At 43.4% G+C, this 22,571-nt stretch overlaps 1 protein-coding gene across 1 annotated transcript in view; it reads left to right on the forward strand.

Annotated features, from left to right (window-relative positions):
* CYFIP1 (cytoplasmic FMR1 interacting protein 1) overlaps positions 1-22,571 on the forward strand; it is a 96,464-nt gene that overhangs the window by 21,707 nt on the left and 52,186 nt on the right. The window contains 9 exon segments of the mRNA XM_025195564.1: positions 1,821-2,033; positions 2,035-2,202; positions 2,204-2,402; positions 3,607-3,763; positions 10,995-11,091; positions 11,488-11,564; positions 11,669-11,777; positions 12,411-12,530; positions 19,141-19,340. Coding sequence (XP_025051349.1) covers positions 1,821-2,033; positions 2,035-2,202; positions 2,204-2,402; positions 3,607-3,763; positions 10,995-11,091; positions 11,488-11,564; positions 11,669-11,777; positions 12,411-12,530; positions 19,141-19,340 — 1,340 coding nt within the window.

Here is a 22,571-nt window from a genome sequence, read left to right on the forward strand (position 1 = left end):
CTCTTTCCCAAGGTGTTACACTTCCATAAGTTTAGCTTATTTCGGAGAAATACTCATACATTAAATCTATGCCTCTTAGGTTTCAAAACCCTTTTTTTTTTCCTTTTTAGAGATGACTGAATTCTTTTTCAGCTTGTTTCCTTTCCTTCCAGACTAAATTGTCATTGTTGTCTTTAAATCCAGTCAATCTGTAGGTCAGGACCTACCAAAATCCAGGAGGCAGGCATCCGATTTCACATGCAGCTTGTGGGGCCAGCTGCTATTTTCATGGTGGCCCCAACTCTCACTGCTGATTGGCCAAGAGGGCTGCTTGTCATGCAGCCCTACCCTTCACCGTTGATTGGCCAACATGGGTGGAGCCGTGCAATGGGTAGTCTCTTCATCCAATCAGCGGCAAGGGGTAGGGGCAGCTGCCATCTTGGCTGTTCACCTTTGTCCCAGCTCCCCACTGGGAGCCAGCAATTTTATTTTTAATTGTTTTTTATTTTTATTTTATTTTATTGTACAGACAATGCCTGATTTCGTGATTTCTGCAAAATTGCAAATTGGCAGGGTTGCCAACTCTGGCTGAAGCTTTTCTGGGAGATTTGTTTTCCCCCCAGCATGATGTAATGTCATTAATTGTACTGTTCAGTCCATTCACAATATCAATCTCCCAGGTTGCTTTCAATAGTCACCGGGACATCAGTGCTGATTCTGGTAGACTCCCGGCCAATTCAGGAGGTTAGCAACTTTACGAATTGGGTGGGTCCCAATCTATAGGACGTGCTATATTTTTGCCTTCTATCCTTGTGCTTTGTCTGATTGATATTGTACGCTTGGATTACTTTTGTTTCTACCTTTATCCCTTAATTTTGTAGTGTTTGCCTTATGGTCTATGGAAATCCCCCTTGAAACTGATCTCATGTTTGCCCTCCCTAATCTTAAGCAGTATTTTCAGATATTCTTTGCAGGAAACACTAAAGCCCCATGTGTAGAAACTTGCCTCTTCTTGCTGTCTGTATGGGATTCCTTTTTCTCTGTTTTGAGAACGTTGGTTTTTCTGGTTGCATACTTATAGTTGATTGAACTCTGAACATTTTGGCAGGTAAAATGGGGGGAGTTGTGATCTATAAATAAAGCCATAGTAATTCCTAACATCCTATGTAGGTAATACTTCAGTATTATTTATGGATGATTAAATGGGTTTAGAAAAAAAACGTTCTGAAAGGTGTTTTGGTGAAAATTTTGTTTAATCAGATCACCCTGTTTGCTCTAATAATAATTTGGTTTCATATATTGCCACCAATGTTTTTTCTCTTACTTTCATTTATGTTTAAGGACTTTGTTTAACTGTCCGTTGCAAGCTGATTTAAAATACTTTCTTCTGTCCTTTGTCTATTCTTGGACCTAAACCTTTTTTGGCTGAAGAGGGAAACAGTTTATATTAACTATTAGATGACAGCTATGTCAATTTTATGCAATTTCAAATTAATAATGTGCTGTATTAATTGCACTGAGACATATTAGTAAAATACTTGATAAAGAAGGTAATCAACTAGGTCCAGATTCAATATTTATTAAAAAATCAATGGAAATCTTTTTCATTGGCTTTTAATGGGCTTCAGATATGATGCTCATAAAATGACTTGGCCATACGAAAATACATGCTTACTTACTTAAGAAGTGAATGTTTCCCTCACCATGCTTACTATATTGCTTTTAATTTTTAACATACTAATGCACATTTTTCTCTGCTTCTATTTCCCTTTCCTTATTTACTCACGTGTTTTTTATTAACGGATTCTCTCTCCCCTGCCTCCCTGTCTGTTGGTTTTTAGCTCTACATGGTTCGCACTATGACAGAGTCCTTAAACTCTGCTGAGCTGTTGAAGCAGCTCAAGTCTCTGGGAATGGAAAAGCTATTGCATGTGGCAAACAAGTTTCTGAGGCAGTCCTACATCTATCCACCTCTTTTAAACTTTGGTGGTAAGACATTGCTTATTATTTTAATTTTGTGGTGTGTGAACTGTTCCACTGCAAATTGTCTATTTCTACATATTACTGGAGACTCCCGTAACTTGGTTGGACTATAACAGTTTCCTTTCTCCTTTAGGAGAAAGGCACTGCTTTTGTCCCAATGGTTTCAGTTTACAGTGGAGCAGTCGCTTTCTGATTAGTATTTCTCAGTGTTACTTGACTAATGTACCGTGTGTATTTTCCTTTTTTTTTTCCCCTTCCACCACGTATTTTTCCTTTAATGATACAGCTTTACATGGTGAGAACTATGTTAGAGTCCCTCATTGCTGACAAAAGTGGTTCCAAGAAAACCTTGAGAAGTAGCCTTGAGGGGCCCACCATATTGGACATAGAAAAATTTCATCGCGAGTCTTTCTTCTACACTCATTTGATAAATTTCAGTGGTAAGATATGTAGATGATCAGTGTCCAGCCTAGCATGTCCTAACACCTTTTAACACAACCTGGAAAATGTTTCCGATTGCCTAAACCAAGGAACGTTTCTTTGTCCACATAAAACATTGGCCTGTCAGAACTTTGAAACCATACAAAGGAAGTGTTCAGCCAAGTTTTGCCTGGCCATATGTGTTGTGCTTAATGTTGTGTTTGTTTGTGTTTTAGTGGTTGGTTTGTTTTTTTTTTACTGTTGCCTCTTTTTTATATAAGGGACATAAGCATCAAGCCAGTATAAATAGCCAAAATTCAAGAAATTTTTTTTTTTTTTCTAGGGGAGAGTAATCAAATCATACTAAATTTAGTATCAGTTTAATAGCCCCCTCTGTGTTCAGTCACTTGTAATCGGAAACATATTATCCTCGTGGATTCACCTACTGACACGGAATGTATCTAGTCTTTGTCATCACCATGTTGTATTGTCTTGCATCTTTATTTTGTTAGTGGATCTGCTGGCTCTCAGAGGAGGGAGGCTTGCTAATTGTAGTACTAATGCTTTCCATAAACAGCACTGTGGTTGCTTAGAAAGATGTTCATCTTTGGTTTGGTCCTGTAGTCCTTTGCAAATATTGCCTATTTTGTGTACTTTTCATGGAGATGCAGAAGAAATCTTCTGACCTCCTTGACAGGGTGCCCTTGGAGTTCTTCCAAGTTCCAGTCCCTCCCTTGGTTGTGTCTTGTTCCCTGCTCTCCTAATCAGTGAAGGCCAAAAGGGCAAGTAAATCCTGCTGCTTAATCTGATGGTTGAAATGGTGATGATTGTTACAATACAATCTTGCCTTCCTTTTCTGACCGTCATACCATGAACTGAAGGCCCTGTTTTTAAAGCACTCTGAGTGGGTTGGGAATAAAATCATTTGTCTAGTTGCGGGGGAATCATGTAGTTTTGCCGCTGGCCCACAATGGCAATATTTTCTGTAGTAAAACACTTGGGGGTGTTAGTGGCTCACTCTGGGTGTATTTGTACATTGAGAGCTATTTAAAAACCTCACTGGCTTTACATTTGAATTTGATTTGTGCATTTGGCTTACCTTAGCTCTAGTACCTCACCCGCTTCTTAGTTTCAACATTGCATCATCAGCATCACAGTTTTATCATTTTACAAATGTCTTTCATATGAGAAATATAATAATGTTGTGTCATTTTATTCTGAAAGAAACTCTGCAGCAGTGCTGTGACCTGTCCCAGTTGTGGTTCAGAGAGTTCTTCTTAGAGTTGACCATGGGCAGAAGAATCCAGTTCCCTATTGAAATGTCAATGCCTTGGATTCTGACTGACCATATTCTGGAGACCAAAGAGGCATCAATGATGGAGTAAGTCTTATCTGCGCTCCTTCACTGAATGATTATAAATATCATTCTGTTACCAACTCCTAGCCTTAACAGGTGTCCTCAAGCTAATGCTGAGGAAGTGTGATAAAGATTTATGGTTGAAGATCTTCTCTTTCCTAGATTCCTGCTCTTTTATCTTGGCATGCTTTTGTGCATGCAAGTTCCCAAGGGCTCAATGATATTAGTCCTTTGAGACACAGGCAGGCTAAACTCATTCTGAAACGAACTCTTAAGTGTTGCTTTGCTGGCCACCCAAACTTACGGCTGCAAGTTGATATTCTTTGAAGTCAGTAGTTAAACTCTGATTAACTTCAAAGGCAACAGGACTTGAGCTATATTGGGAGTATAACAGACATGAAAGGATATTTATGAGGTAGGACAAGACCATCAGAAAAAAATGTAGTGATTTAAATTGCAATCTGTGTACTAAGTCTTGAGATGGATTTGTAGGAATCCTGTCAATACAGGGTCATCAAAGAAACAGAAGTGAATTAAATCATTATATTTTCCAGCATCCAAAGCCTATGTGTAAGGTAAAATAAACTGAAATGATTAAGTACTATTATTGTTATCACCATTACTGTTATTATTTCTGTTTACTCTTGAGACAGACCTGGTTGTAATATTTCATGTTTATTTTTATTTCTGAGATTTCCTATTTACTTATTTCTTATGGATCTTCAGGTTAAGTCCTATGAAAGTTCATGTTGTGTGGACATACTGTGACTGGTCTTCCACTCCATCTATCTAAATTCTTGTGCTTATTAAAAAGAATGTGGAGAGTATTCTGTGAAGAAACAAACTCTGCGACTTGGTTGATAGTGCATTTTCCAGCTGTTACTTCTGGAGGGACAGAATCTGGGCTCTCTTATTTTCTTGCTTGTTTGTTTGTTTTAAATACCAGATCTTTAAACTATTTCATGTAAAAAGCATGAAGACATTCAACTAAGTTGTTCTGCTGATGCACTGTCTCTCCAGATTTAAATCAAGGATGCCAGATATTTTATGGAGAGATTAAAATATATTTTTTTAAAGTGTGTACTGCAGTTAAAGATCTTGGGACAACAATCCACAGGTTCTTGTATCAATAGGAAGTTTTCATAAAGAAGCAGATGTGATCCTTATGCAATTAGCTAAACTTTGTTCTTTTCTAATCTTTAAATACCTCCCTGTCACATCATTGCACAGTGGGAAAACACATCTGAAGCACAGTAGCTATATCTTGTCCTTTACTTATCTCTCTCCCTCTTTCCCAGATTTCTTGCATTTCCTTCTTTCTTCCCCCTGCATTAAAACCCAAATAATTCCACATGGGTTTTACTCAATCCAGCTTCCTATACCTTCTGCTAAAGTGAATAGCAATGAAATAGGTAATTTTGATATTTTTGAGGCCAGTAGCTTCTAAGTACTGTAGCCTTAGCCATATGGCAGCTAATACCTTTGGGTTCTTTTGGAAAATCCCCATTTAAAATCCCATCTCTGGACTGTGGAGGTCTCAGCCCTGATGAGAAGAATGGAGGCCAGGAAAATGACAAAGTCTTAGAGCATTTGTTTAGGTTTTCTGCTTGCTACAGAAACAAGGGGGTATAGCGCACTGGTTTATATTTGCTTTACTGTTGGAAAGTTTACTTGGGACCACTTGGACTACAGACTGTAAGGCTAGGGACAGATATTCAAAAATCTGGAGCCTGACTTGATTCAGTCTTTGCAGGTTAGTATAACTGGCATAGATTGAACCAATTTGCAAGTAAATAGACATTCACTTTTGACTTGGGAAATGCAGACACATGCCTGCAGTGACTCAGGCCAGAAGCCGGGGGTGGGGGGGTGGAGGCTAGAGCATGCCCTTGGCTGCAGGGAAACTGGGGTGGGGGGAGGGCTTGGCCAACCCCAGCAGTAGCCTCAAGTGAACTGGCCAGGGAGGGGGTTTAATTCTCCCCTCCCTGTCCCAGCAGCATGGACCTGAGCCAGGGTCTGCCTGGCACTCTTCCCTCACTGCTGCAGGGGCATGGCCAGATGCCAGCAGGCATGGCCCCCTAAGACAAAGGGGGCAGGGAGGAAGTTTATTCCCTCCTCTGCCCCCTGTACTCCTGGGGGGCTGCAGCCAGGGTTTGCTAGCCCCAACTGCCGCCTCTACTGATCACCAGGGATCCTGGTTTTCTGTTTCCCATGGAAAAACAGAGAAAACCACAGATTTCCCACTTTTGTCAGAGAAAACACGGATTTTTCCCTTTTAGAAGAGAAATCCATTGATTTTTTTTCCCCCTCTTTTGCAAAGAGCTCTGCAGGCTGGCTGAGTTCCAGCCTACAAGAGCTGTTTGCAAAAGGGACGGGGAAACCCTCAACCCTGCCGGAGGTGAAGGGAAGGGGGAAGGGCAGGGCCCAACACTCACACTTACCAGAGGCTGCTTCAGGCTTGCTCTTCTTGCCGGAGGTAAGTGGGGCTTGGGGGCTGTGGAGCTGGGCTGTGGGGGGGAAGCTGGCTAGGGGCTGAAGGAGCGGGGAGGTTTGCAGCCAGCCAGGCATTCTGGCCGGGAGGGGGTTTGCAGCCTCCCCATGCTCTTCTTGCCGGAGGTAAGTGGGGCTTGGGGGCTGTGGAGCTGGGCTGTGGGGGGGAAGCTGGCTAGGGGCTGAAGGAGCGGGGAGGTTTGCAGCCAGCCAGGCATTCTGGCCGGGAGGGGGTTTGCAGCCTCCCCACTCCTGGCCGGAGTGCTTGGCTGGCTGGAAACCCTTGTCTGCTCCCGGCTGGCTGGCAAACCCCCCGGTCCCCCCGGCCCCCCCGGCTGGGAGGAGGGTTTTGCAGCTGGCCGAGCACTCTGGCCAGGAGCAGGCAGGCTGCAAACCCCCTCTCAGCCAGAGTGCCCAGCCAGCTGCGAACCGTGGGTCACGAATGCTGTGTTCTCTGCCCTGCTGCCCTCCCCCAGGCTCTCCAGAGCACAGCATGTGCGACTGGTGCAGCAGGGCACAGCGGGGCCACGCACGAAAGCTGCCTACCACTGCAATCTCTGTGCTGCCCTGGCCACACTTCCTCTGCATGCAGGGGGACAGTGCACATCTGTCTTGCCCCCACCCCTTACACAGATCTGGGGGGGCGTGGGTCCCCCCTACCCCCCAGGAGTGCACACTGCCACTGGGAGCTGGCCCTACCTGAGCCTGCAGCAGGTAGCAGCGTGGGGGGAGCTGACTCATGCTCCTGCTGTAGCAGCCACTGCCTTCTGTTGGGGGCAGGGGGCTGTGGACCTGGGTCCCTAGCCCCATAGCCCTAACAGCTGGGGGCCCCCTTCAGCGGGGCTGTGGGTGGGGGGCAAGGGGCACAAGATTTAATTTTAACCATGGATTTTGGGATTTTTATCAGAGAATTTGTGATTTTTTTATTTATTTATTTATTTTTTTATTTTATTTTATTATTATTTATTTTTTGTTATCACGGAAAATGTGATCCATGAAGCACGATTTTTTTTTATCACAGATCCCTGCTGATCACTCCCTGCATGGAACAAGCAGCAGAATAAGCCCCCTCCCTGCCCCTTTCACCAGATGCTGGAGGGAGGGGGGAAATAAACTCCCTCCCTGCGTCCTTCGCTTAAGGGGGGCATGCCGGCCAGCCTCTGGCCATGCCCCTGCACCTGCTGCTGGAGTGGTGAAGGGGGAATGATCCTCCGGGGGCAGCAGCCCCTGTGATAGTGTCCCAGGAGTGCAAGCCTCTTCCCAGCGCGGGGGAGGGGCGTGGGCTGCACTCTGGGCGGGAGTGGAGCAGGCAGAGCTGCTGCAGACTATGTGGGGTACTGGGGCTTAGGGGGTGGCCATAGCTCCTCCAAACACCCCCCCCCCCAGCATGCTGCTTCTGCTTGCCCCATGCAGTCTGTGGCAGCTCTGTCTGCCCCGCTCCCACCTACAGCACAGCCCTCCTGCTGGGAAGAGACTTGAACTCCTGAGACGCCATCACAGGGGCTGCTGCCCTGTGAGAGTCACTCCCCACTTGACGCTCCAGCAGCAGTGTCATGGGCATGGGCAGAGGCTGGCCAGCAGGGCCCCTTTAGGTGAAGGGGGCAGGGAGGGGATTTATTTCTGCCTTCCCTCTGGCATCTGGCAAAGGAGGCAGGGAAGGACCTTATTCTGCTGCTTGTCCCATGCAAGGAGTGATCGGCAGAGGTGGTGGTCAGGGCTGAGACACCTGGCTGGGGTCCCCCAGGTGCAGAGAGGGTGTAGTGGGGAATAAACCTCCACCCTGCCCCCTTTGCCTTAGGGGGCCATGCCAGCTGGCATCTGGCTATGCCTCTGCTCCTGCCACTGCAGCAGTGAGGGTAGAGCACCATGCAGACCCTGGCTCAGGTCCGTGCTGGTGGGACAGGGAGTGGGGAATTAAACCCCCTCCCTGGCCACTTCACTTGAGGCTACTGCTGGGGCTGGCCATGCCCTCTGCTGCTCCAGTGGTGACGGTGGGGGGGAATGCCTTAAAGGGGTTGCCCTGGCTGGGGTCCCAGGGGCAGGAGAGGAATAAACCCCTTCCCTGCCCACTTTGCCTCAGGGGCCCATGCCAGCTGGTGCCTGGCCATGCACCTGGCCCTGCAGCAGAGAGGGGGGCGCAGATCCTGACACAGGCCTCTGTGCCTGGCAGACCCCGGCTGTGGTCCATGCTAGTGGGACACAGGAGAGGGAAATAAATCTCTTCTCTGCCTCCTTCACCTTAAGGAGACCAGCATCTGCTTATGCCCCCGCCCTGCTTCTGCTAGGGAGCAGAGGGGTGGGGCCAGCCCTGCTCCGCAGGAGCAGACTGCATAGCCCAACCCAGGGCTGCAGAGCATGCTGGGATGCTGGGGGTTTAACTTAAACCAGGCAGGGGTCTGGGACAGAAGTTCCATGAACTGGTTTGACCGCAATCAGTTAAGTCTCATACTAGATTCAACCAGGCTTATGTCAAACTGGTGTCAGCCATTTTGAAACTGGATTTTGGTTCTGTTAAAGGTTTAAACCAGTTTCTGATCACTTAAACTAGTTTATGCGTAACCTCTGTTCCTAACATAAGGGGCGGGAGAGCTTATTAACTGTGTCAGATTTGTAAGCTAGGTCAAACTTGTCCACTGGGTGTTTGTCACATCTGCTTGTAAGGTTCATTCCTTTGGTAGCGTTTGGGAGTTAGATTTTTTGTGGCAGTGTAGTAGACTTGTTTTTCTTCTATACTGATCTTCTCAGGAGGGCTGAATTACAAAGAATTACAATTTTTTAATGATCAATTCTTATTTTGCTGTCATGTTCACAAAACATTTTACAAACTGCAAGTATTCTCCAAGCATACTCGAGTGTGGATTCCACTGGGGGTATGCTTGTGCTCTCACCTTGTGCCACCGCTAGTTATTCCTGGGTAACGCCTGTGCCATGTGCCTTTTGGCATGCAGCAGGTTACGCCGGGTGAGATAGGGGAGGCTGGGGCTAGCACTGGACTGGTCCCAGAAGCCTTACCTGGGCTCCTGGGAGCCTCCTGGTGCTACAAGTGTGGTGATCCTGTCATTTGGAGACTGGCCAGCAGCTGGAACATGGCTCCAGCCAGCCAGGCTCTGGTTTTGGGCAGTATATGCTGCCCCTGTGTGCACTGCTCCACTTTTTATTTTTTTTAATTTTTTTTTTTTGACCCCTGGATATCCAAGGGTCAAACCCCCCCCCCCCCCCCCCTCTCCCCCCCCCCCCCCCCCCCCAATGCTGCTCCCTTGCAGTGTGGAGAACAGCTGAATGTGCACTATGTGCCGCTGTAGACATGTCTGCAGCACCACATTCCTCATAGCTGCACTCGTCAGGATGCGGCTTTTGAGTTCAATTTCTATATTTAATCTTTTGAAGAAATCTCTCACCTGCTAGCTTCCAAATGCTGAAGTTGTTGAAGCCTTGCATGACCTGCAGTGGGCTCAGCCAGCTGAATGACAGGGATAGCCAGTGCCTCTTCTGTCTGGGTGAGAACCATATCACTGAAAAGCATTGAATCTCTGAATCATTTTTGCAAATGACTTGTAAGTTAAAAAACACATAAGTAAAACTTCAGTTGCTTAAGCAATCTGTCAGAACTCAGTGGGGAATGAACATGGAAGGTGTCAGAGGTGCTGGTGCATGAGTATATGAACTCTTGGCATTGCTTTGCTGACCAAGTTAAAAACAAGGGCCAAGCAAAGGCCAGGCATAACTCCAAACAGCGAGGAGCCACCCTGTAGAAAGAAGAGGAAAGACATCACTCCTCCAAGGACAGAGTATCTAAGTCCTCCACTATTGGAGCAGGATTAAGTGAGCCACTATTGCCAGTACTGGCACAGGTGAAGAGTATCACACAGACATTGATCCAATAGGCTGAGGAAGAAGAGGAGGAGGAGATCAGTCTCCTCTGTGAAATCGCCAGAGCCAGAGGCTGGTACTGCACCCAGGAACTGTATCAGCAGAACAAGAGAACCAGTTTCCACCAAAAGAATCACCCTTATTGTAGAAGAACCAGCCTGTGCTCTTAAGTTTGAGGAGTTTTAAAATATTCCAGCGTCTTCTAACCTGTGTTGCAGACACTGGATGGTCATACAGAAAAGACTGAATAAACTCCTTGGTGCCTTGATCATGATGTCCTTTGTCAGGAGCTCTCTGTTCACCAATGAGGGCATTCTGGAGCCTGTCAGAGGTCTCCTGCAAACACAGGCACCATTCAGCCTAGTCTAAATAAGCAGAGAAGCATTATCAGGTGCTTTCCAGAGATGTTGAGAGAAGTGCTACACATACTGTTCGACTGGTAGAACTTTAAACTAATTCCTGCCAACCTGCAGAGAAATTTCTTGCCCATCTCCTATAGTGGGATCTGTACTGACATATGTTTGAAGAAGAAACAGTTGCTTTACGGTAACAGTAATTTAGAGTTGCTGTTCTCAGTGTGGATCCCATGACCTGTCCTTCCATTCCTACTTCTCGTGTTATTCAGCTAACATACTTTGACCGATGAAAGGACTGGTGGCATTCTGTTTTCTCCACTTTTCTTGACCTTGCTCAGGACTGTTAGGAGGTGCAGGGCACATGATGGTCCCAATGGACACGATAGGCATGATTGTTAAACAACAGCAAACTCTTTTCTTGTATGCGTGGGGATAATGGGATCGTGTACTTTGAAGTGGGATCTGCCCTGACTACAGCTTCTTGAAGAAATCTAGAAACTTGAAGAAAGTAACCTTTTTCCATATTTCTTTCCATTCAGGTATGTTCTCTATTCTTTGGATCTTTACAATGATAGTGCTCATTATGCATTAACTAAATTTAAGAAGCAGTTCCTGTATGATGAAATTGAGGCAGAGGTAAGTTCATCTGGTCATTTGGAAAAAAGTGGTTTGTGTCCTGGTGGGAAGGCTGGTGTTATAGGTGATAGAACATTAATGGAACAATAGTTACATCTTCAAAGTAGATGAAGAAAATACAAAAAGAAAAGTGCTGAGCATGGCAAAGACACAGAGAGAATGAGAGAGGAAGTGCCCTCCTTGCAGAGAGATGGCCAGTTAATAGAACACTAAATGCTCTTTATCCTTTCATAAAGCTAGCATATTTTGACATCGGCACTACCACAAAAAGGATGTGAACAGACCTGACAGTTTTAACTTCATTTGTATTTATTTTGAGTAATGAGAGCCTGGGACAAGTCACCTCTCTTTTGTTTAAATATAAATGTATAATTAATATCTCTAATATTTTTTCAGGTAAACTTGTGTTTTGACCAATTTGTCTACAAGCTGGCGGACCAGATATTTGCATACTACAAAATTATAGCAGGAGGGTAGGTAGTGTGATAGTTGTATTTTTTTAAATTTGTATATTTTGACTGTAGTTGGCTGTGTAATGTACTATTAAATATTGTTGTTTTTTCCCTCTCCATAATAGTCTGCTTCTGGATAAGCGATTACGCTCAGAGTGCAAGAATCAGGGGGCATCAATTCACTTGCCATCGTCCAACAGATATGAAACCCTGCTGAAACAGAGACATGTCCAGGTGCGTAAAACTGGAACTACTGCACTGTAATTAATGGTTTTTAATGTTCCTGATGTACCAGTATCTTATTACTTGCCTGACATCATCATACTCTGTTTGATGTCTGTGAGCATTTTTAATCACTTCACGAAGTAAATTCACAGCAAAGCAGCAAAATCCTGTTATAGTGTAAATATTTCTAGTAAAACATGTGCATCTGCACACATGCGCACACACACAAATATGGTACATGGCAGTATTGTCATATTACTTACATGATGGAGTCAGCTGAAATAAGTCTCAAATAAGTATGGAAACTTTTGGAACTCAATGGTAACTCAGTTATCTAGCTCAACATTTGATTTGGATTTAAAAATATCAAATATTATTATGACTCCTGTGAGGATGTAAGGTGCCAGTAACTAGGGTACACAATGGATTTATATTTTTTTCTGCATGCTACGTGTGTATGCGTGTGTGTGTGTGTGTGTGTGTGTGTGTGAGTATCATATATACATACAGCTTATTTCATCTGTTAACTAACAAAAATTAGTTTGGGGGGAAATCGCTTCTTAAATTTATGCCATTAGTCTCAGTTTTAGGGATGCATTGCAGTCTGATCTGATACAGTTTTGGGGGTTGTTTCTTCTTCAGCTTCTTGGTAGGTCAATAGACCTCAACCGCCTAATCACTCAGCGGATTTCAGCAGCCATGTATAAGTCATTGGAGCTGGCAATTGGACGATTTGAAAGTGAGGACTTAACCTCCATTGTAGTAAGTATTCTCTGCAGCTGTCTCTTAAAATATTTGTTGAAAGTTTGATGCCAATATTTCTCTATTATTGCTTTTTATGTAGGGAATGGCTTAAAATGGGTTTGTAAACAATCATGGTTCTTGCATTTAATTTACATTCACTGGCACCAATTTTTTATTGTGTTATGATGCAAAATGAAGGTTGGAAAGGCTTCTAAAGGTTTATACCAAAGAATTTCTTTGTAACTTATAGCAGATGGTCTTTGGTTTGGCTATTGGTGTTATATGCTCTTGCACTTTTATTGAAGGAGTGGGAGTGTTGAATTACTAATCAACATAACTGTTTTGTCCCAAAGATGAGTTAAATGAGCATAAGCACAGAACAGTTTAGGAAGACTGACCTAAAAATATCTTGTTTCCAGAGGTATTTCTCTTCACTCCCCTCTTGTATAGGTATAAATTCCCTAGTTTATGCAAGGTAAAGCATTAGTTAGCCCTGGGCAAGTTGTTAACACAGCCAAGGCAAGTGCAGACAGTCAAAAAGCCTGAGTCTGAATCGATTCAGTCTTTGCAGGTTAGTCTAAGCTGCATAGATCAAATTGAAACGAAAGTGAAGAGACATTTACCTTTTGATACAACTGTAGCCACAAACTTGCAGTGCCTCAGACTAGAAGACGGGGGCACTACAGCATGGCTCTCTGGCATGTAGCCAGCATGGGCTGTGTGTTAGCTTCCTCTTGCTGCCCCTGAGGTCTCTGGGATTTGCAGTCCAAAATCATAGCAGTAGGACTCTGCAGGATTGCTCATCACTTCTTCCTGCTTCAAGGTGCCTCTGGGACTTGTAGTCCACAGTTGTAGCCAGCAGTAAGTTTGAGCAGGGGAAGGGGTGTTTAACCCCCCCCTCCCTGGTCCCAGACCCCAACTGGGGTTTGCTGTGGGTGGAGGAGGGGAAGTTTTCCCCCTACCCCCCTCCTGTCACAGACTGGGCTGCAACCCCAGCTGGGCTTGCCCTTTCCACCCCCTTGTTAGCCAGCTGTCATTGCTCCAGCTAGAGAGAACAGGGATGGAGCCAGCCCTGCTCTCTGGAGCAGAGAGCACAGCCCAGCCCAGGACTGGAAAGCATGGGGCGTGATTTAACTTGAACCAGGAAGGGGCCTGGGACAGAAGTTCTATAAACCGGTTTGACCCAAATCAGTTAAGTCTGATATTACATTCAACCAGGTTTGTCTTAAACCAGTTTCAGCCATTTTGAAACTGGTTTATGTACTTTGAATTTATGTTCTGTTACAGATTTAAACCAGTTTCTGCTCACTTAAATCGGTTTATGTGTAACTTCTGTCCCTAGCCTGGATGAAGAAGACTTTACCAGGTAGCAATACTAGCACAATCCCGTATTGGAAAGGCAGCTTATCCTGGCAGATGGAGTTATTTTGCAGCACAGCTAAGTCAACTGAATGAATAATATCAGCTGTACTAAGGAAGGACTCTCATTGTGAAAACCTGTGTCTACATGAGAAGCAGTGGGGGATTGTTGTTGGCAGAGTTTCCTTGGTTGGGAGTGTTAGGATTTATTTATTTATTGCCTCCACACTCTTAACCAAGATAGCTGTTGGGGCAAAACCTGTAACACAGTCTTGGTCAAACATAGTAATATACCATCATGTTGTTGTTTACAGTGTTTAAATGACTTTTCATATGCTGAGGAGATGGAGGTATGCTTTAGAGGCAGCGATGAAGAGGGAAACCCACCTTTTTTTCCCTTAGAGGAAAGGTGACCTGGTCATACCCTGTGAAGAATTAACCTGTGATGGAGGAAGCTGTTTCACTTTTCTTGACCAAAAGAGAGCATCTCACGTTGAAGAGTAGTCTTGGGAGGGCTGGAAATAAATAGCAGATTCTGTAGTGCTTGGATGTTGCTCTCAAGCTGTGAAAAGATGGATAGGAAACAAGGTTTTTCTAACGATGTGAGTTTGAAATGCCACCTTTCATCTGAGCAGCTGTTCTGCACTTCATGCGTAATTGCAGACCCAAGTCAAATGATCCAGAATCTGAAGTCAGCAGGCAGTCTTTTTGGATGCATGAAGCAGAACAGGGGTAACTAGTTCTTTTGCTAGGCAGGGTGGTTCTGTAGTGCTGTCAAAAGGAAAAACTTGTTTTTGTCAGTAAAGTAATAGGATCTGACTCATGCTCACACAGGGAGCACGTATGTGCAATACCACTGTGTCATTTTTAGTTAGTTTCCTGATTAAAATTTTAATGAAGAAACTCTCTTCCCAGAACTCCATTGATGACATAAATTTGACAGATAAATGTGGAATTAACAGACAAAATCAGCTGTGTTTATTTCAACTCCACTGAAAACACAGCTGAAAGAGAAGGTCACTATGATCTTTCTTCCTTGTATTGTAAACTGGAAGGGTAGGAGAGAGACGCTTTCATGCAAAAGAGTTGTTTGGAGTTCTGTGTTCAGTTTTGTTCATCCTAAAATTGCTAAACGGATTGGCCTTGACTGGGTTATCCCCAAATCAAAGAGAGTTATGATGACATAAAAAATAAAGCTGAAATTGAGACGATTTAGTGCTGGTCAATAATGCATGTTATGAAACATGGATATTCTCCCATAAAAGAAGAGATTGTATAAGTTGTATGCCTAAAAAAACAGGGGCAATGAGAGGCATACAAAATAATGATTCGGACAAGAGAAGTTATACATCCTTTTATCCTCTTACAATAAAATTACAAAAGAAATACCAGAAATTGAAAGCCAGTCAGTTTTAAAACTAACAAAATATGCTTTGGCACAGCACAGCCTGTGGAGTTCATTTCTGGAAGATTATTGCTGAGGTGAGCAACTTAATAAAATTTAAAAAGAGATGATTTCCATAGATAATGTAACTATTTTCATTAGTTAGGCTATGCAGTACTATAAAGCTTTGTTGCTTCATGGTATGGGCTCATTTCTAATTCTAGAAGTTAGAAATGTCTACTATGAAGACATTATTTCATAATCATGTATTGTAGAGATTGATATCTTCATCTGAAGCATTTGGCCTTAGTCACTGGCTGAAAACAAGACTCCCAGGTTAGATGAGCCCTTGATATAATATGCTATGGCAATTCCTGCCTTTCTGAGAAAAAAATGCAAAGCAGTCTTGTTCGTTCTTTTTGTTCTCTCCAGTAGAAGAATAACTTAGTTCACAGAACAAATTGCGCTGAGTTTGATCTTTTTTTGTACATTCTGATATTCTATAGATTCTGATATCGTCAACTCAGGAATGTTTAAAAAAGCTCAGCAAGTTGTTTTGGTTTTTTTTCTACAAGCTCTGTCTTGAGGCAGAAGGTCTGCGTTCATTCATCCAAACACAGCACAAGTCCAGGAAGACGTGAAAGAGGCTGCTGGAGAGTATCAGCAGCTTATGACCTCTTCAGGCTGGAGCCTGAATCTTAAGCACAGTGATCCAGAAGATACTTTGCAGTGATTTCTAAAGCTCGCTCATTAGCTTCAAGTTGCAGTATTTTAGACAAGTCTGATGGGTAGTGTCCATTATTAAGGGTTTGCAGCACTGAACTATTACGATTCTATTTTTCAGTTATCTATAACTTTGCTAAGCTTTAATTGTAAAACCCCAGACCAAACTTTCCAAGCCTGCCTCTGGTTGATTTTTTTTTTTTTTTTTTTTTTCTTTCTTCCACCCCAAGTGATTCTGCTACTTTGAAAAGAGAGAAGAATTAATTGTTGTGCTTGTGCTTAAATTTTGGCAAGCTTTTTTTGAACACTGCTGGTACTCTAATTCTGTAGAGAAGGAATATGACATTTGATGGGATAGATTTTGGGTGTGTGATGTGGCTGCTTCTGTCCTTGCAAAAAATCTACCCGAATGCTATCAAGTGATAAGTCTTTGAAAAATTGTAGTTCAGGTTGTCATACCCAGGTTTTGTTGCTTTAAAGACTCACATGTTCAACTCTCTGTTGACTAAGCTTTTTGTGTATCCTCCACAGAAAAGGACTTAAACGTACTTCCTTCCTGCATGGCTCTTAAATCTGACTATTTTGTATCCCCCAGCCATGCTGAACTATTGCGCGTGTTCTAGCATAGGAGTGAAGGGGCAAAGGCAAACCTTTGTTGTAACAGGTATGCCCAGCTGCTTTGAGATGGGGTAGGGCCAGGGACTGGAACTGTGAACAGAGTGTCCATTTCTCCTCTGCTCTCAGCAGTTTCCTGTTAGCAGCCAAGCAGAGTAGAGGAGAACGTGGTCTAATTCTTATGCAGAAGGGGACAAAAACAAGACCAGGGCTGAGGCAAAGTAGTAGATTTGGAAATGGCAGGACCACGAAATTAGACTTGAGAAGGGTGAGAGAGGAGGTTGCACTTCCTTCCTTTTGAATACTTGATTTAGCAACCTCGATGTTCGTTTAATGCAGTTTTTATGTAGTATGAAGTTTTATTCAAGTGTAGAGGAACAGAAAATATTCAGAGACTGAACATGCTCCCACTTCTTCCTATGAGACAAGTATGATATACAGGACTATGTGTATTTTTTTTATTTATTTATTTTTTTTAGCAATACGCTGGTACTTCAGTATAAATGGCTCTCAGCTAAAAACTAATTTTTTCTAAATAAAATGAGACATTTTCTTAACAGTGGGTGCATGTACATGAGATGCTTATTGTGGAGTTGTCTAATTGGCTCTGTAGTAAAGCATCATTGTCTACACGAGTGGTGCTATTAGACTGGAACAAACTAATTAACTCAACCCAACACAAGTACTGTTCTACAGCGGAGTTATTTACTCTGCCAGAACACGGATGTAGAGGGTGACCAGGGCTGGCTGGGACACGAGGGGGCTGCAGTGTGGGGCTGCCTGCCATCTAGCCCTGCACTGTAGTACCCTTGTGCCCCAGCCAGCCCCTCTGCAGTATGTTGAGCTGGAGTCAAGCAGCTCCAGGCTGGCAGGCTGACACCCCAGGTCCTCTGCCAGCTGGGGCTGTGCCACCCCAGCTCAATGGGCTTTGGTCCCAAGCGTACATGTAAATGCTGTGCCTGGGAGCAGTAAATTCTGGCACGAACTGTACGAGAGTTTATTGCGTCAAATTAATTTCACGTGTTGACGCAACCAGTGGACGTGAACTGAAAAACAACTTTTTACTCATTTTAAAGCTAACCTTCAAATATTTTAAAGGTTGAGCTGTTTCGTGGTAAAGCCCCTGTACTAAACATTGGCGTCTAGAAGGAATGTTAGTAAGGAATTGTGATAGATAACTTGAGGCACAAAAAGATTAATGTGCACGTCTATTATATTGTCTACCTTTCAGTATGTGGTTGCCTGTCGCACTCTAAGAAAATGTTTTGCTCTGTGGTTGGGATGGTGTGGTTACAGAACTATACTATAAATTGTCTTATGTGACAGAAGCCAGTGTAGGTTTACACCATATAGGCTAATTAAATCAGAGTTGTATAACATAAGCTATCATAGCAGAGGGCTTACTTTTATCAGATGTTGTGAAGGAAGTGTCTGCAGTCTGAGACTTGTTATATCAACTCTGGCAGTGCCTAATGTTATATACAGTTGTTATAAGAAGGTAGAAGAAACTGCTTAGTAAAAAAATTACTTAACTCATTCTCTGGGAAAATTTATCACACCGTCTGCTCGGTAGAAGCTTTGGGCATTTATACACATTCTCCGGGAGGTGGGGAGAGAGCTTTAGTTAAAGCCCCCGTGCTGCCATGTTTCAGCGTGGTGATGTGGATACACGTGATGTTGGAGTCTGCTGGATTAATTAAGTCAGCGCTGCAATTACAGAACGTCAAAGTAGCCTTGATGCACGTGTTTAACCTAATTTGTGCTTAACCTAATTCAGCTCCCATTGAAGATGATGGAAATTTTACTGTACACTTCATGAAATGGAAACATTAGTAATCCAATAACGAGTGCTTCTGAAATACCGACCTGGAGAATAAACAGACTTGAAATAGACTCAGCCTCTCATGGCTTTTTCCATGGCATATTTGAGTTAAAAAAAAGCAAACAAACATAAACTACTCTTAGATATTCTGGCTCTTCCCAAACTAACAGTTTACCTTTAGAATTGCAGACTTGGGGGACTGAAGGGGAGGGGGCTGAAGATGCATAATATTTATTCTGGAGTAATTTGACTTTAGGGTTAAAGTGAAGTGGCCACACACACTGGTGTAGGTCAGTCCACTCCAGGGTACAGTTACCTTTCATGAAGTGGAGACTAACTATCCACCAGTGTAAGTTACACTGGTCCATGGTCATGTGTTGGCCCTCACAGTCCTTTTCAACCAGGAAAAAAACCTGTTAGTCAGTGCAGACCAGTTTCACTGCCTGCCACCTTGAATCCAAGCTCTGTAGTAGCACCTGCTTCAGGCAGCTAGCTTAGACTTGGCCATGTATCCATTCATCAGGATAGAGAAAAATCCCAGGTAAATTGCTCACTGGAAATATGGTGCGTCTGAGGAAAGGGATTGTCTTGTAATTGAATCTTCCCAATCTTCTGCTTTATCATTTAGCTTATTCTCTGGGTACGTGTCGGGTTGGGGTTTTTTGCCATATTTAACATGTTCCTCACTTTTCTCCTCCCTACTTTCTTGTCTTAAATTTTCGCAGGAGCTAGATGGCTTGATAGAGATCAACAAAATGACGCATAAACTACTGAGTAGATACATGACCTTGGACAGCTTTGACGCCATGTTCAGAGAAGCCAATCACAATGTGTCGGCTCCCTATGGAAGAATCACTCTTCATGTCTTCTGGGAACTCAACTATGATTTCCTTCCAAACTACTGCTACAATGGGTCCACTAACAGGTTAGCATTGTGGCCTTTGAATGAATTTTGGGGAGTCCAGTTGTATCAGCAGGATGACACAGTAGGATTTTGTACTCCAATGTTAAACATGGACTGATACCTGTCTATGTTTTTGTCAGTGTCTTAAAAACAAAGCAAAAAGAGAACATTTAAAAAAAAAATTATACTCAAATAGAATCCTAATCCTAAATTTGCATTACTGTTGCAATTAGTTTGTACAAAATGTGAATGGTTAGGATTGTTCACAGCAAGAGAGAAGATTTGAATGCAAGTGATGTCTGTGACAATTCATCTCTCACTGTCCTAACGTCTTTCAGAGTAAATGCTGGAGGAAAAGGCCTCCACTCTCTTCACACGTTTTCTGCTACCTTATCTGTGTAAAAGAAAATGCACCAATTCAAATACCTTAGCCTTCTTATGTTGGGATTCACGTGCATCTCTGTTATGCTTTTCTTCTGTCACAGTAGAACGTAACCTCAACATCCTAATTCTGTCTTTTTTTTTTTTGTTTTTTTTGTTTTTAAGGTGTTATCTGAAATGTTCTCTAGAGCAGGGGCTCTCAGCCTTATGGCCCTGTCTGCTGGGTGAATGGTGGTGTGCCAGTCCAGGCCAGATCTGGTGTGCTGGCCTAGCTGCACTGGATCTGACCGCATGCTGGCCCAACCCTGCACACTGGATCTGATAATTTGGCAGCAGGGGAGTTGCCAATGCTCCTCCTGCTGCCAAATTTTCAGACCTATAGGGAGGCCTTTGGGCTCAGTGACATGGCCTGGGAGGCCTGAGGTTGAATACCACTGCTGTAGATTAGAATAAGGATTAACTAAAAATAGTTCAAGTGACATGTCAACAAAAAATTTCGTAAACAAAATTGTGTAGTAAAACCTCTTCAGGGGTAAGCAAAACGATTTCTCTTTGGTTCTGCGTTGAGGAACAGGATGAATTACTGGGTTGACACAAAATTCAGTGCTTGTGCAGCAAAATGATGTGCAGCAAAATATACTTTTCTTTATATTTGGCTATGTTGGCATATGTTTTTCCTATCAGTTGTATGTTTTTGCCTCTAGCCAAGAGGGAAAGTGCTATTTTCTAGTTGACTGCAGTACAATGCATTCAAGTATAAAGGCACTCTTTCTGTTGTTGTTACTATTTTTTGCTACAAAACTGGTTGTTACAGCATTGCGGAATTCCTTGCAATCAAAACTGTATCCTTTAGAGAAACTATCATTCATATGGAGTTTAGCAGTAGATTTGCACACTTGTTTCTGTTGAACATAGCTTCTGTTGCTCCTTCACTTGTGCTTAGGGTAATGCACAGTATAATTTTCTTCTATCATGGCAGACTTGTTCTATAGGTCCTCATTGCTGCTGCTCATACTTTAATAAGCAGAATGGTGGAGTGGAGGGCGGAAGGGCAAGATGTGAATTACAGGATACTCGAGTCCTGTTGAGGACACTCCACACTCAGTTTTGTTTTGTTTGTTTGTTTGAATTGAACATGTTGCATTTACTTATCAGTTTGTGGTTGTGGCAGTGTTATTACCCCTGGGAGTGAATTACAATGAGAAACCTGCTGACTGTGAAATGATGGTAAGATGGTATTAAATTACTAGTTGTAGGAAGGAATGCAACCATACCTGTGTCCATACAGAGCCGCCTCTAATCTTTTGATAAACATTAAAAAAAACCAAAAAAACAAAAAAACAAGTGGTTTTTGTTGCTCGGAGTCTTTTTACACCGTTCTTATACAGTTACGCTATGACTTGGCTCCAGATTCATTCAGTGTGACAAGCAAGGTATGTCAGGAATAATGGGAATATTACTCTGTACATTTGGCAGGTTTGTGTGTAGAGTCAGTTTTGCACTTACCCTTCCATAGATCATTTCTTGTGTGAAGGATCCAAACAAACAAGAGAAGGAAGAGAGTATTTTTAAAGGAAGGGGGAAGGAAAGAAAGAAAAAATTAAAACGTAGTTACAAAATGAGAGAAACTTCCTAGGGGATTCCCTAGGCAGGCGCAGTACTTTTTTAACTTTATAAATTTTAACTGAAGTCTGCTTAATCTTCCTTTATTGTTTATGAAGAATGTTTATTAGTAAAGTTATTTTGTGCATGGTACCTTTTTTGGAGCTTTTTTCTATCTAAACCAGTTGAACTCAGCAATACATTTAAATATAAATGGCTTCAGGCATTTGCAAAGCTTTCTGTGTCAGGCCAGAAATTAGGTTGGTCTCACAAAAATATTGTTGCACTCCATGTTGAATTATTTGATTCTCTGCAATTATTTTTGCATTTGATAATATGTTGAGATAATACAGTGGGGGTAGCCTGTTATTAAAAGATTTAGTAATTTTACTAATTGCAACTGCTGGCTTTCAAAATTTGGTCACGTGACTTTGTTGCACTTCTATGCATTCAGGCCCCAAAACCGAGGCAGCTTAGGTTATTTGTGGAAAGGGTAGGCTGTGGAGTGAATGGCAGCAGCTCAAATCCAGTAATCCTGTGCAGGTCTGTGATGAAGTTCAACAAGGGATTTTTAATCTACACGTACAGGAGGGCAAGAGAGACAACATTGAATATGACCAATTCTTCCTTCTAAATCAGGGGCAGGCAAAGTCCGGCCCATGGGACAGATTGGGCCCGTGGCAGACTCCATTTCCCAGCAGCCCCTGCCCACATTGTTGTGTTAAGTTTCCATCGAGACCTCAGCAGTGGTGGGGCCGTGATGGTGCAGGACCAGGTTTTCCATGGAGACCGGTCCCAGCAGTGCTGGCAGGGTAAGCAGCGGGGTGGGGAACTGCTCTGGGGCCAGGGCTGGGATCTTGCAGTGGTGACAGCGTGGTCTGGAGCTGGGGCAGAACTGCGATGCGCTCCCTGTCCAGCCACCTGCCCTGCCAGTGCTTCTGGGGCCAGTCCCCATTGAAACCCTGGACCCAGGCTGTCACGGCTGCTGGGGTCTCTGTGGAAACCGGCTGCAACGACGCAGGCTGGGGCTGCTGGAAAGTGGAGTCTGGCCACCGGCCTAATCTGCCATTTCGCTCGCCCCTGCTCTAGATAGATTTAACATTGTTCTCAGTCGTCCTGTGCGCTATGTGTTGATCAGAGAGGGAGAAAAGAGCGTGTGAATTGTATCAGGCAAGTTGGTTTCAATGGCAGTCTTTTTTTTAATAGCCCCTTGACCATATTATGTGAAGTTCATGAGAGTGCAGAGTCAACTTTTAGCTCTCTCTTTCC

Source organism: Alligator sinensis, unplaced genomic scaffold (genome assembly GCF_000455745.1).
Source record: "Alligator sinensis unplaced genomic scaffold, ASM45574v1 scaffold144_2, whole genome shotgun sequence".
NCBI classification, from domain to species: Eukaryota; Metazoa; Chordata; order Crocodylia; family Alligatoridae; genus Alligator; species Alligator sinensis.